Source organism: Cebus imitator, unplaced genomic scaffold (assembly GCF_001604975.1).
Source record: "Cebus imitator isolate Cc_AM_T3 unplaced genomic scaffold, Cebus_imitator-1.0 Scaffold706, whole genome shotgun sequence".
Classification (NCBI taxonomy): Eukaryota; Metazoa; Chordata; class Mammalia; order Primates; family Cebidae; genus Cebus; species Cebus imitator.
Window position 1 is genome coordinate 7673 of NW_016108021.1, and position 16578 is coordinate 24250.

The following is a 16578-nucleotide window of genomic DNA, read 5'->3' on the forward strand; positions in this document are numbered from 1 at the left end:
GGGAGCCTGTAATCCCAGCTGCTTGGGAGACTGAGGCAGGAGAATTGCTTGAACCCAGAAGTGGAGGTTGCAGTGAACCAAAGTCGTGCCACTGCACTTCAGCCTGGGCAACAGAATGAGACTCTGTCTCAAAATAAATAAATAAATATACAAAGCTTTCCACTTAATAAGTATTCAAAGCTCTTTACCAGTTTAAAACAAATACAAGACACTCCTAACGTAAGGCTGAATGCTAAGTGATGGGGGAGAAAAAGGACATAAATAACTCTCACTCTCATGTGGTTAATCACTAAATCCTCTTTTTCTAGAATCATCTGGCCTCTCTAAGTCCTGTGAATAAACTGAATTTCTCACTTGATACTGGGCTATGACTTGCAATCATGAAAACCAAGAACTGTGTTATGTTACTGTATATTGCTTGTTACCTGAATTCCACATTAGGCTGGGATCGAGGGTTGACTTTTTCATGATTTGCTCCATTACCTGTGTGCTTTTATCCCAGACCAAACTAAGCTTTTTTCTGGAGTTCTACAATTTACAGCTAGTATATAAGAGTGGTTCTCAAAAATGTAGACCAGCACCAGTAGCACCGGGGAACTTCTTATAAATGCACATTCTCAGGAATCGCAAACTCTAAAGTAGGGCCCAGAAATCTGTGCTGCAATAAGTCCTCCAGTGTTCAGGAACTGCTGGCATACAGCAGGTAGAAAAAGGTGTTTCCTTCTGTAGGTCCAATGCCTACAGATACTGTATGTTCTGTCTCAGTATGAAACAATGACATAAAATGAAAAGACAGAAATCTCCTTCCTACTCCCACCCTCTAGCCAGTGTGTTTTATTCATATGAATAAAATAAGAAAATGAGTAGCAATCAGAGATTTCGTCTAAAAAGTATATTTACAGGTGTAAGTTCTCATCCAGACTGATCTCACTGAATATCATTTACACCCTCTTACATCGAAAGTTTTAGGAAAGGATCTTGACAATGGAAGACACATGCACACTGGGAGTTCTATCACAGAAGACCAAGTACATCTGAATGTCCAATCTTACTAGAGAAGAAAAGCAGAATATTTTCACGTTGCATTCAACAGGAAATTGAAGTTTTGAATTTTTATCACCATCATTCTTCCCAGTTAATAGAATTAAACCAGAATACTCCATTCTTCCAAAGCTTCTATCCAGGTAAAGTTTTACTGTATTGCTTCCTGCTTTTCAATGGTTATAAAGCAGAGTCCTGGTAGGCACACTTTATGTACCTGCAAAGACCCAGAACTAAACAGTTCCATCTGTTCAATATTCAAACAAAAGTCCTGTAAACCTCAGATGGTGAGTGGAATACGTCAGCACTAGCACCAAGACCTCAAATAGAAAAAGATACCAAGCACACCACTAGCAAACAGAAGTAAGCTCTCAGCTGAGAGTTATTATTAAATAGAAATACACCCCAAAAGACTGTAGAAAAATAACTTTGGTTTTCAACTGCAGTCACAGCAATTCACAACTGGTACAGATTTGCAACTTGTGCAGAATTCATTTGTCCTTCCAAGCCACTCAAGACTCACCTGTGTAACAAGGGCATTTGGAATACACTCCTTACTGGTTCACCAAGTTTTATGTGCTTTACTAATGGTCCATTAGGTTATTCCCAAGTGTCATTATTCCATACAATGCTGCAAAGGACATCTTTCTACAACTTTCCTTAGATCTATGTGCTTTTTTCCTGGAGTGAATCCTATGGATGGAATTGCTCGTAATAGTATTTGCACAATTCACATTTTTATTTTTACTAGATACTACCAAACGGCCATTTTTACATTTCTCCTAGCCATTTATAAGAGTACTTGTTTACTCAAAATCTTACCAGTGCTCCATACTATCCGACTTAGTTGTTTTCCAAGGTAATGGAGGGAAATGGTATTTTATTTTTTTGTTTTAACTTGAATTTCTATGATCACTTGGAAGGCTATCGAACACTCCAGTTTTTTCTTAACATTATTTGCCTGTCATGTCCCAGTTGCTAAGGCAGCCAGGAGGATGAGCACCTGGCAGAAACCATTATTACTGTGTAAGGCAAGGGCTTCAGTGTTCACATGGGGGGACTGCTGCATGTGATGTATCCAACCTCTTCCGATAACCAAATGCTTAATTCTAGACCCACATTCCATTATTAATCAGCTTACATGGATAAAATAGGAAGGAAATGCTGATATTAAAGTATTGCTAGTATGGACGCAATGCAAGCAATTTGTTTTAAACCTAACATCATTGCTAGTGTTCGAATTGGATTTTAACAAGATACCGATACTAGCTATTTAAAAACTGCTTTCATAGTAACTCTCAAACCTGTACCTCATATTAAAGCTGGAATACTGGAGACAGGTGTTTAAATATTATAACATGATTAGTTTGTATATACTTAGAAACTGCTGAGATCCATTGGAATAAAAACTACAAATGCAAGGCAAATGACATTAAATAAATGGAGCCTGGCTATAATCAACTAGCTTGTAACAGACACTTAAGGTTTCAACACTGGTTTTTGTTTTCTTTTCTTTTTTCTGAGACAGAGTTTCGCTCTTGTTGCCCAGGCTGGAGTGCAATGGCATGGCCTTATCTCACCGCAACCTCCACCTCCTGGGTTCAAGCGGTTCTCCCGCCTCAGCCTCCCAAGTAGCTAGGGTTACAGGCATGCACCACCATGCCTGGCAATTTTTTTATTTTTAGTAGAGCTGGGGTTTCTTCATGTTGGTCAGGCTGGTCTCGAACTCCTGACAACAGGTGATCCACCCGCCTTGGCCCCCCAGAGTGCTGGGATTACAGACATGAGCCACTGGGCCCAGCCTTTTTTTTTTGAGACAGGGTTTCACTCTGTCACCCAGGCTAGAGTACGGTGATGATGCAATCTTGGTTCACTGCAACCTAACACTGCCTTCTTACCTTGATCTCCTCTGGGGCCAGGTGAGCTGTATCACTAACACTAGCTGGGGCTACTTCCTTCACGGTTATGGCTGACAGATTTCACACAACTTTAATCTCTGGTACAGGCTAGAAAAGAGAGAATACATTCGATAGGAAGTCAGAAGGGGATCTAACACAAAATGTGTGAATTCTGAACTTATTTTCTTCAAGCATAATCTACAAAATACTTTGTGGAGATTATCTTTTTTTCACTTACTTGAAATTCAGCAAATCTAATGGAGATTATTTAAAATGTCAGATATGGTGACAGCCAAAGTCCTAAGCTGACGGGCATAATGGCAGCACTGAGGGGTGGCACAAGCTGCTTCAGGATGCCATAGGACCTGGGTATTTTAGGGTTTTCTGTCTCAAAAACATTCTAACAGCATGCCCAAGCCTTTGTTTTCTCACCTGCGAAATGGAAACTATAGTACCTGCCTCTGTGTTGTGTGTATTAAGTGTTCATGTATGTAAAGGACCTAACATGACATGTAGCAGATACTCAATAAATGCGGGTATATATATCCATATGTCTCCAAACCCACCATACAATGAAAATGTAACCGAAGACTCAGAGAGTGGGGGAAAAGAGGGGTCCCCGTGGCTACGGCTAAGGGTCTGGCAGGGGCCCACTAAAGATCTGGGTAGAGCCAGAACTGTCATGGGACCAGAAGTTAGCCTTCCTTGTGGAGGCCATACCTGGAATTTACAGGGAACTACTGCAGGCTTGTACCCTGAAACAAAATAGAGCTAGTCTCACAAAGGCTCAAAGCTATGAAAGTCACCCTGCTGTAGCTAGCTACCCACTGAACGGTGAACACATACCGGTTTAGGGATGAAGTGGAAGTTTGAGAGGGCATCCAATTTTAGGAAGAGGGAATCCATCATCTTCTGAATTCCTACATGGTCTGGATTTTCTTCTGCTGCTGTTTCTTGCTTAGGAAATAAGTTCAACAGCCTCAAACTAAGCGGTTTGATATATACCACAGGATAAAACTCTAAAGGCCAATGAGGGTGTTCACCAATTTCTCACCACCACTAATTGAAATTTCACTGGCTTTTCAATTAAATTTAATTCTTACTGACCTGATCTCTTATCCTCTGTTTAATGATACCTTCCAGTTGAAGGGTGTTTCCTCTGTAATCTCAGGTGCTAAAGGAAATACCACATGTGGTCATGAGGTAGAGAGCCACGAAACCACTGAGTTTCACACTGTAGTCCTTAGACCCTCAGCATCAGCAACACGTGGGAACTTGTTAGAAATCAAACTCCTGGGCCAGCCCCACATCTCCTGAATCAGAAAGTGGGGACGAGGGACAGGTATCTGTGCTTTAAGAAGCCTTGAGATGCTCCCTGAAGTTCGAAAACCTCAGAACTAGAAGACATTTGGTAGTGTTAATACTTTATCCAAGGTACCTAGGGACTCTTCCCCTCTTTTCCATTGTCTCTTACGTTGAAATTAAGTGAGAGCTCATTTTGATTTAATGGGTACAAGAAAGAAGGCAATGAGATGACCAGGGTTTCAGGTTGGAGTTCAAAATTTAATCAGTGGTCAGGAAAGGATGCAAACTTTCTAAACAGATTACAAGAGAGCTGTTATAAGCTAAACATTAGGTATCATTAGTGTATTGATGTTAAATTTTGGGAGTGGATTAATGGAATTGTGATTATACAGGACAATGTCCTAGTTCTTAGAAGATATCTGCAAAAGTACTTCAAAGTGAAATGCTATGATACTGGCAACTTAACCTGGAAATGATTCAGGGGAAAGGGGCACATATGCAGTCCTGCATACATGGAGGAGAGGAAACAAATATGACAAAACGTTAATTGGTGAATCCAGTTGAATAGCATGCAAATGTTCACCGTATTATTTTTTCAACTTTTCGTTGTCTGCAAGTCTTTAAAATAAAAAGTTGAGGGAAAAGAAACATCACCCCAAATCTTCCTATTAAATGAAACCATAGAAAAAGCCCAGAAGTGAACACTTTGCAGAGGCTGGCACCGTATCCATCCAGACGGCATGGTCAAAGGGCAGGGTCTCCTCCAGGAGGCTGTTCTCTGGCCGCTTCTCTGCTGTCACTTCTCCCGAAGCTGCTGAGCTTTCTTCTAACAACTCTTTTTCTAAAGATGCAATTTTTTCATTTATCCAAGAAACACAGAAAACAGATACATTTAGAAAAGAAAATTACACTTATACTTGTGTAAAAGCAAAAAAATACTTTAAAAAGTGGAGAAGCAAGAAATGTAGCATTCTACAATTCTGTTCTGTTCTTACCATCTTTTTCTGCTGCCAATGACTTCCTATTCCTGCTGCCTATGGTGGGGTGAACTGCAAATGATTTCTTTTCCTTACTGATTTAAAATGTCATGTTTATAGTATACTAAACTCGTCCAGAAGCATTTGGGTTTATTTCTGGGCTCTATTCTATTCAAGTGATCTATTTATTCAAAAGCCACTATCAGTTTTGATTATTAGCACATCTTAAAATAATTATTTGATCGGCCGCGCGCGGTGGCTCAAGCCTGTAATCCCAGCACTGTGGGAGGCCGAGGCGGGTGGATCACGAGGTCAAGAGATAGAGACCATCCTGGTCAACATGGTGAAACCCCGTCTCTACTAAAAATACAAAAAATTAGCTGGGCATGGTGGCGTGTGCCTGTAATCCCAGCAACTCAGGAGGCTGAGGCAGGAGAAATGCCTGAACCCGGGAGGCGGAGGTTGCGGTGAGCCAAGATCGTGCCATTGCACTCCAGCCTGGGTAACAAGAGCGAAACTCTGTCTCAAAAAAAAAAAATAATAATAATAATAATTATTATTATTATTTGATTACGATATTAGCATTTGATGGAGCCTGACACTTTTGACTCTAAACTCAAATTCTTATTATCTCTAACTTCTAAAAGACAACAATTACGACTTCACTGTGTAAAACGCCAGCTTTTTCAGCTACCTTACAGAATTCTCTTACTTTCTCAATATCAATTTGACTTACCTATTTGGTTTCCTCTCCAAGTACTAATGGTTTCATTTTAGTATTCTTAAGCTCTTTTTTTGAGACAGAGTCTCACTCTGGTGCCCAGGCTGGAGTGCAGTTGCATGATCTCAGCTCATTGCAACCTCCGCCTCCCAGGCTCAAGCAATCGTCTCACCTCAGACTCCCAAGTAACTGGGACCACAGGCACATGTAACCACACCCAGCTAATCTTTGTATTTTTTGCAGAGACGAGGTCTCACCATGTTTCCCAGGCTGGTTTTGAACTCCTGAGCTCAAGTGCCGGGAGGTCCCGAGCTCCCATAGTGTGGGGACTACAGGTGTGAACTACCACTCCCAGCGGTTTTCCTAATCTATCTTTTGTAGCTGCACTGACTGATGTAGTTAATGTTAATTAACAGGGGTAACTGTAATACTGAACATTTTGTCTTATTCCTAATCTTAAAGGGATGTTTCCAGAATTTCACCCATCATGCATGATAGCAGCTTTTGGCTAGATGTATTTTTTTTTTTTTTTTGGAGACGGAGTCTCATTGACACCAGGCTGGAGTGCAGTGGCACAATCTTGGCTCAATGCAACCTCCACCTTCCAGTTCAAGTGATTCTTCTGCTTCAGCCTCCCAAGTAGCTGGGACTACAAGTGCACACCACCACACCTGGCTAATTTTTTATATATTTTTTAGTAGAGACGGCGTTTTACCATGTTGCTCAGAATGGTCTTGATCTCTTGACCTCGTGATCTGCCTACCTCGGCCTCCCAAAGTGCTGGGATTACAGGCATGAGCCACCTTGCCCAGCCTGGCTAGATGTATTTATATTCCACTAGAAGTGAACAAAAATTAGAAATAAATATTGAATTTTATCAAATGTCTTTCTAACATATATGGAGATAACCATGATTTTTCTCCTTACCGTCTTGCAACCAGGAATCATACCAGATTTTCTAATAGTGATTCATGAGAATAAGGTTCACATGGTTGTGTGGCATAATTATTCCAATGTGCTATAGGATTTTTGCATTACTATTCATGAATGAGAAACAGAGAGAGAGAGAGAGAGAGAGTGAGTGAGTGTGTGTGTGTGTGTGTGTGTGTGTGTTTTAATGCTACCTTTGTCAGTGAGAACTACTAAGGTCTCACTGTGTTGCCCAGGCTGGTATCCTCTTGGAGGAGAACCTGCACTTCGCCTATGCTGTCCAGTTGGGTACAGTGCCAGCCTCTGCAAAGTGTTCACTTCTGTGCTTTTTCTATGGTTCCATTTCATGCGAAGATTTGGGGTGATGTTTCTTTTCCCACAACCTTTTATTTTAAAGACTTGCAAACAAGGAAAAGTTGAAAAAATGATACAGTGAACATCTGTATGCTATTCAACTGGATTCACCAATTAACATGTTCTAATAGTTTCAATGAAATAAGTTTGAAAGCTCTACTTTATTCTTTATATGTGGAAGTTGCAAAAATTACTTGTAACTTATTGAAAACTTAACTTGAAGATCTGATATAATTTCAAAGCAAAACCAAGCCTTTCTTTCTTTCTTTCTTGTGGGAGGAGGGTGAGAGGAGTGAGATGGCAGGACACTAACTCATTGATACTTTAGTTTATAGTGGTTTTTTTTTTTTTCCTTTAGAAGTTATCTTCTGGGACAATCTGAAAATGATGAGTTTAATTTAGGTTCGAGAGTTTAAAAATGCTTCTTTTGATATTCTTGGTATCTTTTATTTGTTTATTCTCCAGCTCTGTTGCCCAGGCTGGAGTACCGTGGTCCAATCATAGCTCATTGCAGCCTTGAACTCCTGGACTCAAGCAATCCTCCCCAGTCAGCCTGTCAAGTAGCAGAGACTATATGGGCACGCTACCATGCCCAGCTAATTTTTTTCTTTTTTTTTTTTGAGACAGAGTTTCGCTCTTGTTACCCAGTCTGGAGTGCAATGGCGCGATCTTGGCTCACTGCAACCTCTGCCTCCTAGGTTCAGGCAATTCTCCTGCCTCAGCCTCCTGAGTAGCTGGGATTACAGGCACGTGCCACCATGCCCAGCTAATTTTTAAAATTTTTAGTGGAGATGGGGTTTCACTATGTGGCCCAGGCTGGTCTCGAACTCCTGTGCTCAAGTGATCCTCCCTCTTCAGCTTCCCAACGTGCTGGGATTGCACGTGTGAGCCACTGTGCCTGGCACTATTCTCATTTCCATTATAATAGCACTTTAAGGTCGATAAATGATATAACCACGTTATTGGAGCCAGACTACATTTACTAAAATTAAATGCAATTTCACTTGTCTGAAATCATGGCATACTGGGAAAGATATGCTTGTGATGGTATTAATTAAAATTCCGGCTATTTGGCACTCACCACAATCTGTGGAGCACCTTAGAGACATAGACGGTATCCTCCAGAGCAGTCTAAGCAGTTACAAGAAGAAGCTCCCAGGACAGCTTTGTCAGGAGAGACATGCCATACATATAAAGACATTAGGGACAAGAAAATAAACAACTATTTGACACCCAGGTCCCAAATTGAAAGCTATAGGCTGGCAAATGCAGGCACTGTTTTTGCAAATCAGATGTTTTCCATACAGCATCTCTGTAGAGTGTGCTTTTGCTTTAGAGAGTAGCAGCAAGATTTTTGGTTTTCTGTGTGTTTGTTTTGTTCATTTGTTTGTTTGAAGGCAGGGTCTTGCTCCACCGCCCAGGCTGGAGGGCAGTGATGTGATCATAGCTCACTGCAGCATCGACCTCCTGGGCTCAAGTGATCCTCCTGCCTCAGCCACCCAAGTAGCTGGACTACAGGCATACTCCACCATGCTCCACTAATTTTTGTATTTTCTGCAGAGACAAGGTCTCACTATGTTGCCCAGGCTGGTGCTGAACTCCTGAGCCCAAGTGATCCTCCTGCTTCAGACTACCAAAGTGCTGGGATTACAGGCATAAGCCACAGCACCTGGCCAAGGTACTTGTTTTCAAAGGATGGTTAATAGTTACAAGAAAAATAGGGGAGGCCGCTGCACAGTGACTCAAGCCTGTAACCCCAGCACTTCTGGAGGGTGAGGCAGGAGGATCACCTGAGGTCAGGAATTCAAGACTGGCCTGGCCAACATGGTGAAATGCTGTGACTACTAAATATACAAAAATTAGCCGGGCATTGTGGCATGCATCTGTAATCTCAGCTACTCAGGAGGCTGAGGTAGAATGGCTTGAACCCAGGAGGTAGAGATTTGCAGTAAGCAGAGATCACACCAGTGCACTCCAGCCCGGGTGATAGAGCAAGACTCCATCTCAAAAAAAAAAAGAAAGAAAATAGGGAAGATTAAATAGTCTGTGAGTTCCACAATCATGTCAAACATATTAAAAATGCCTTAAATTCCTAACTACCATTACCTGTCTTTTATCAAAGAGGATTTAATTTCAGAATTTTTCTTCACATTTAAAACACCTGTATTGGCCGGGTACGGTGCCTTACTGTGGTCCCAGTACTTTGGGAGGCCGAGGTGGGTGGATCACCTGAGGTTCGAAGCTGGAGATCAGCTTGACCAGCATGTAGAAACCCGTCTCTACTAAAAATGCAAAATTAGCCAGGCGTGGTGGTGCGTGCTTGTAATCCCAGCTACTCAGGAGGCTGAGGCAGGAGAATTGCTTGAAGCCAGGATTCGGAGGTTGTGGTGAGCTGAGGTCACGCCTTTGCACTACGGCCTGGGCAGCAAGAGTGAAACTGCATCTCAAAACAAACAAACATACAAACAAACAAACAAAACACACACTTATATCTTCATTATCTTCAGTTTCCTCATCATCCGGCAAAACAAAGGTCACTCTTTTCAAGCTTTCTTTACATTGTTTACTGTCTTCACTTTTTTCAAGGTCATCATCTTCATGCCTATAATACCAAAACTCTTATTAAAAAAAATATATACTGGCTGGGCGTGGTGGCTCACACCTGTAATCCCAACACTTTGGGAGGCCGAGGCAGATGGATCACAAGCTCAGGAGTTTGAGACCACTCTGGCCAACATAGTGATACCCCATCTCAACTAAAAATACAAAAAATTAGCCAAGTGTGGTGGTGTGCGCCTGTAATCCCAGCTACTCAGGAGGCTGAGGCAGAAGAATTGCATGAACCCGGGAGGTGGAGATAGCAGTGAGCCGAGATTGTGCCACTGCACTCCTATTTAAGTGAAATGCTATGTAAGAAACAGAACAGGCCAGGTGTGGTGGTTCACGCCTGTAATCCCACCACTTTGGGAGGCCGAGGTGGGTGGATCACCTGAGGTTGGGAGTTCATGATCAGCTTAACCAACATGGACAAACCCTGCCTCTACTAAATATACAAAAATAGCCGGACGTGGTGGTACATGCCTACAATCCCAGCTAATCAGGAGGTGGAGAGGCAGGAGAATCACTTCCGCCTGGGAGGCGGAAGTTGCAGTGAGCTGAGATTGTACCATTGCACTCTGGCCTGGGCAATGAGAGCAAAATGCCATCTCAAAAAAAGAGAAAAGAAAAAAGAAAAAGAACAAAAAGTGTCCAACATATAGAAAATAAATTATTCTATATATACAATATAATATATTGTATATATAGAATAAATCAATAATAATAAATCAATCTATAATACAAACCTCTTATCTCACAAAAATAAGGATTTTTTGGGGCACAAAAGGAAATCAAAGTTCTTGGTAAGAAACGTTTGGTTGCTACGACCAGTAATATTTTTCTTCATTAAATGTTCTCTCATGTTCCTTTAAATTCAGAGACTTTCCTCTGGCTATCTTCAGGACATCTGATATTAGAGAATCTAACTACTTAAAGCAAACATATGTGATAACCACAAGTACACAGACATGAGTGGGCAATTCCAGCCCACAATGTAAAGGATGGCTCAAAATACTAACATTTCAGAAACCCTTAGTTCTGTGGCTTCTTCAGCAATTTCATCATGTTTGAACCCAGCTTGTCATCATGAATACTTGCTACGTCTTCATCACTTTCAACTAGATCAAAAAATCTTTCTATTTCAGATTTCTGGAACTTTTACCTGACTAAAATGAAAAGATTTTTAAAACTATTAATTAGGAAGAGAAAAATACATTATTAACACATGCATACATTTTTGTATGTATACTGTATGGATACGTTATTTTCTAACTTAACAACACAACCCAAACATAGTTATTAGGTGAAATTGGCAACTAATCACACTAACGTAAAATTATTATAAGAACAACTGGAACATAAACTGAATGGAAGCACAGATTCATTTGTAACTGATAAGATAGAGCACAATACTTTTTATCTCTAAATCTTCTAACTACCTACAATTATATCTCTCCTAGAAAAACAGAACAGAGGCTAATTTGAGGAGGAGGAAAGTGTCTCCTCTCTCAAAACTTTACCTTAAGTTTTTTACTTCCAAACAGTCCGCCTTCATCTTCATCAGAATCAGTATCTTCAGAAAAACCAGTATCTTCTACCTCACCATCATGACCATCTTTTCGTTCCTCTTCTTTTCTGTTTTCTAAACAGGACTCCGTTTCATAGAGCCTGAAGAATTTCTCGTGTGCTATGGACTTTCCTCTTGGTTTTTCATGTCCTTCATTTTACACCTCGCTGGCTGGTCCAGTTTGTTGACATCAAAGTCAAGGTCAGAATTCTCATCACTGAAAACTGGGCTTTTCCTCAGATGGAATTTGCTTGAGTTTTTAGCTCTCTCACCCACTTCAGGATTGCCACTACCCATGTCAGTCACTTCCTCCTCCTCCTCGACATATTCTAGGTCCTCCTGGCCATCAGCCTGTGTCTCTGGGAGACGACTGATATCTTCAGCTTTGTTTCACTAACTGCATTCTAGAAGTATTGTAAAATTGGTACCTTTTGCAATTCCAGTTGTTGCAAAATCTGCCCATTGTCAAAACTTTCTATCACAAGTTTTTGTAAAGGGCTTCGATGCATCCTATCATTCTCTAATATTTTTTTAAAGCCATAAAGCACTTCTGCTAAAGAAGGGAACTTTGATGTCAATCCATCTTGAATCCTATTGGGAGGAATTAAATGAGATTTAGAGTTATAGGTAATAATTTCACAGCACTCTTAATTAAAAGAAAAATAAAAACCCCAACTCTTAGGTAAAATCAAATTTCAATGAAATGTAAGTATAGATTTTGGCCCCAACAACATATAAGCTGATGAGCGAAACTGATATGTAAAACCTGTCAACCAAATATCTGTGAATCAGTTGTATATATTTTAGGCTGGAAAAGCATTACGAATCTATTTGCTTGGAGATATTTAGTGAATTACCCCTAAATTATCAACTTTGCTACATTATATACCACTCCATTCATTCATTCAGTTATTCATTCAATGATCAACATTTGCTTTGGCTATAGTGGTCAAAGAAAACCTCTCTTAGATGTGACATCTGAAATGAAACCTACAGATAAGGATATAGTCTTATAAAGATTGGGAAACATATTCCAGGCAGAAGAAACAGCAAGAACAAATTCTCTAAGATGCAACTGAGCTTGGTAAGCCTGAGGAACAAAAAAGTGAGCATGGCTAGAGTGTGAAGGAGGCAGAAGCTGAAGCTGGAGACTGAAGGGAGCCAAAATCTGCTGGGCTCAAGGGGAAGAGTTTGCCATTTTAAGTGTAATAAGAAAACATTAGAAGATTTTAAGCAGAAGGATGAAATGATGATTTACACGAAGGAAGAAGAAAGGGAGGAAGGAGGAGGGGAAAGGACAGTGATTAGAAAGTTGATGCAGCATTCCAGGCAAAGGATGATGGCGATTTAAGCAGGAGGTACAGCAGTGAGTATGCTGAGTACAGTGTGGAGACAGAACTAACAATTGCTAGGGAATTAGATATAGAATAGAGAAAAATGAAGACATCAAAGCAGCAGCCTAGTTTTGTGTGTGGGCAACTGGAAAGACAGAAGTGCCATTTACTGCCATAGGTGACAGGCACCCCTTGAGTGGTGAGGCAAAGGACTTCAGGGGATGGCAGAGTACAGGTGGGTAGAAACAACATTCTACTCTATTTTGGACACAGTGAATTGGTGATGCTGAGAGTACCAAAATGTTAAAAATCGTGCAAAGCTGTCCAGTGCGGATCTTCCAGCTGTGTGCTACTGAATTCAGACTAAGTTGTTTGTAGTTGCTGTGAGCTGGGAACTCAAGGAAGAGGCTGGGGTTGGAAATATAAATGAGTCACCATTTTATAGATCATATTTGAAGTTCTTCAACAATATACATATAAAACACTTGTGCTGGGAAGAGACATGAAAGTTCTCATTCTCAAGAAGCTTATGAGGGTGGACAGACATGTGACAGATTTGTACTTTCAGTAAAGTATGAGGATAGGTAAACACTGAGTGCTTTAGGAGCATAAAGGCAGAAGGAGAAACCGACAGTTTGTGTGTAGAGGGATGGGGGCTGGAAGAAGCCTCAAGGGAGGCTTCATAACTGAGGTTAGGCTGATTTCAATAACATTTAACTGAGAGATCCATACCGTAAACATTTTAACAATCTCTAAAATGTTGATAGCCTAGGAAAGTATGAACTCTGAAATGTGGGGAAAAGGGAGTTACACTTCCCCTTACCTTCCCCTGGCTCCACAATTGCAGGAGGTCGGCAACGCGCCTCCACGGGAGACCTGGGTCGCACGGCGAGCCCGGGCTCTGACTTCAGCGAGGAAGCACTCCGGCCGCCGGTAGCTTTGTAGACCTTAGTCAGACGCCGCTCCAGGGTCCGTCAGCGCCAGGCCCGTGGGGCGACGGCCATCAGCAACTCCCCACGCCACAGATGCAGGCAAGGCAAGAGAGCGCCCCGGAAACCGCTCCGAAAGGATGCTCCTGGCACAACTTGGTGCTCAGAGCCGTAAGTTCCGTGGCTCACAGGTTCCGGACGGACGCCCCTGCCGGAGCCAAAGGCAGCGCGAGCGCTTTCGCGTGTGCAAGGGGTGCGGGAAACAAAAATCGCCACTGTTCAACCCAAGCCCTTTGAGCCGTCTCCAAACTTCCTTTCGTTTTTTTGCGACGGAATCTCGCTCTGTCGCCAGGCTGGAGCGCAGTGTCCGATCTCCTCTCACTGCAACCTCAGCCTTCCGGGCTCTAGCGATTCTGCGGCCTCAGCCTCCTGAGTAGCTGGGATTACAGGTGTGTGCCACCATGCACACATAATTTTGTTGTATTTTTAGTAGAGACGGGGTTTCACCATGTTGGTCAGGCTGGTCTCGAACTCCTGACCTCGTGATCCACCCGCCTCAGCTTCCCAAAGTGCTGGGATGACAGGCGTGAGCCACTGCACCCAGCATATATACATATATATACATGTTTTTAACCATGCCTAATGATGATTTATAGAAGAAAGAGATGTAGCTTGTGGTCACACTGCCATCTTGACAATGGATTTTTTTTTTTTTTTTTTTTTGAGAAGGAGTCTCACTCTTGTCGCCCAGGTAGGAGTGCAGTGGCATGATCTTGGCTCACTGCAACCTCTGCCTCCCGGATTCAACCGATTCTGTCACCTCAGCCTCCTGAGTAGCTGGATTACAGGCATCTGCCACCACACCCAGCTCATTTTTCTATTTTTAGAGGGATGGGATTTCACCATATTGGTCAGGCTGGCCTTGAACTCCTGACCTCAGGTGATCTGCCTGCCTCGGCTTACCAAAGTGCTGGGATTACAGGCATGAGCCATGGTGCCCGGCGGACAGTGGGCTATTTTTGTCTGTCTTCTCCATGAAATAGTAAGACCTTGCAGGCCAGAAGCTCAACATGGCTCTAGACTGGAGTGAAGATGGCAGAGGCAGAGCAGCGTCAGGGCCTGAGTCCGGGTCCTCCAGCTTACTCTGGCCACACCGCGAGGGTCTTCTCGTGCCTACTCCGCCCTCGCGCTGGTGTTGGCTAAGGTGTCCACTTCCTTCCAGGGTTCTGGGTCTGTGGTGCAAGTTCTCTGCGTCTCAGCCTCAACTTGTCCTGGCCCAGCCCACCCAGCTGCCGTGTCCTGTCCTGTAGTGGCCAAGCCGCTCCCGCCAGGGCTGCAGGCAGTTCTGCGAGGCCCGGTTGCTCAGGTAGCTCTTTTGTGGCTTTACTGCCCCCACGTGGTGGCCGGGGGAATTCTCTCAGTCCTTCCAGTTCAAAATTCAGTGGTTCTCAGAGGTCAGTTGTGCATCCGAACCACCGTGAGAGTTTATTAAATTATAGATATCCGGGCACTGCACCCCAGAATGTCTTATTCCGTAAGTCTGGAGTGAGACATGAAAATCAATCTTTCTTTCTTTCTCTCTTTCTTTTTCTTTCTCTTTTTTATTTATTTATTTTTTTTTGAAGTCAGCTATTTAATTAGGTTCTTAAGACATTTAAAACACAAATTTGTGAGGATGAATTCCATTTGTCAGGGGAAACACAGATCACAGGTAGCCCTGTGAGGAATAGCTTTGCTCTTTGGTGAAATGTGTGAGTCCACAGCTTTCCGATCCATCTTGTGCTGCTCTGTCATCTTGCAGTTCTCTTTTTCTGTGTCGAAGATCTCACCTTCCTGGCATCTGGACTTCACAGCCACCTCTTCTTGAAGTAAGCATCAGTAACATGTTTTGGGATTTTTACGCTGCTGATGTCAATTTTGCTTGAGGTGGCAATGACACATTTCTGGTGTGTTCTTCGTAGATAAACTCTATTGGGGACCAGAGGGCCCGTCACAAGTAACCAGCCACGAGCCAGCTGCTTCAGGAAAGCCTCCCTCTTGCCCCTGTGGTGTCCACTGAAGATGATCAGAATGGTCCCGGGGTGATGCTGGCTCACAGTTTTCTCACGTGCTGACTGAAGGGTTTGTGCCGTGGCTCAGCAGCCTTCGAGGCACATCTTCAGTAGGATAATACCTGGGCATTTGGCGAAGTTCAACCACCTGGACACTGCCGTTCTTGTCACCACCAACCAGTTTTGTAACAGTTCCAAGAAACTTCTTTTTCTTTTCATCCTTGGATTTGGCAGCTGAGTACTTCCTCTTGGACATGGCCTTTCTCGAATACACGGCAGATGGGGAATACCTGCCAATTCCTCTGACAAGGACAGGATTGCGGCTGCAATGGGACTTCCCCTTCTTGGGCTTTTTAGCCTAGAGGTTCCGCCTCTTCACCTTGCCACCAGCATCAGCCTTCTTGGCCTCGGGTTTCTTGTCTTTGGTATTCAGCTTCTCAACTTTTTCACCTGCCATCTTGCAAGATGGGAAAGACTTTTTCTTACCCTTTCTTTCTTTCTCTCTCTCTTTTTCTTCCTTTCTTTCCTGTCTCTCCTGTCTTTCCTATCTTGCTTTCTTTTGCTTTCATCTTTCTTGTTCCTCCTCCTCCTTCTCATTTTTTTTTTTTTTTTTTTTTAGACAGAGTCTCGCTCTGTTGCTAGGCACCAGGCTGGAGTGCAGTGGCGAGATCTGGGCTCACTGCAACCTCCGCCTCCCAGGTTCAAGCAATTCTCCTGCCTCAACCTCCTGAGTAGCTGGAACTACAGGTGCGCACCACCACACCCAGCTAATTTTTGTATTTTTTTTTTAGTAGATACGGGGTTTCGCCATGTTGGTCAGGATGGTCCCGATCTCTTGACCTCGTGATCCGCCCACCTCGGCCTCCCAAAGTA

The 16578-nt window shown here is 42.8% G+C and overlaps 1 protein-coding gene and 1 pseudogene across 1 annotated transcript; both read right to left on the minus strand.

Annotated features, from left to right (window-relative positions):
• Positions 1–10995: 10995 nt before the first annotated feature.
• Positions 10996–14344, minus strand: LOC108296354 (U3 small nucleolar ribonucleoprotein protein MPP10). The gene is given in 6 exon segments (XM_037735016.1): positions 10996–11562; positions 11565–11777; positions 11780–11982; positions 13549–13672; positions 13744–13862; positions 14337–14344. Coding segments are annotated over 6 exon segments (897 nt in total). The 3' UTR covers positions 10996–11332.
• A 964-nt stretch (positions 14345–15308) lies between these two features.
• Positions 15309–16162, minus strand: LOC108296355 (annotated as a pseudogene).
• Between the last annotated feature and the right edge of the window lie 416 nt (positions 16163–16578).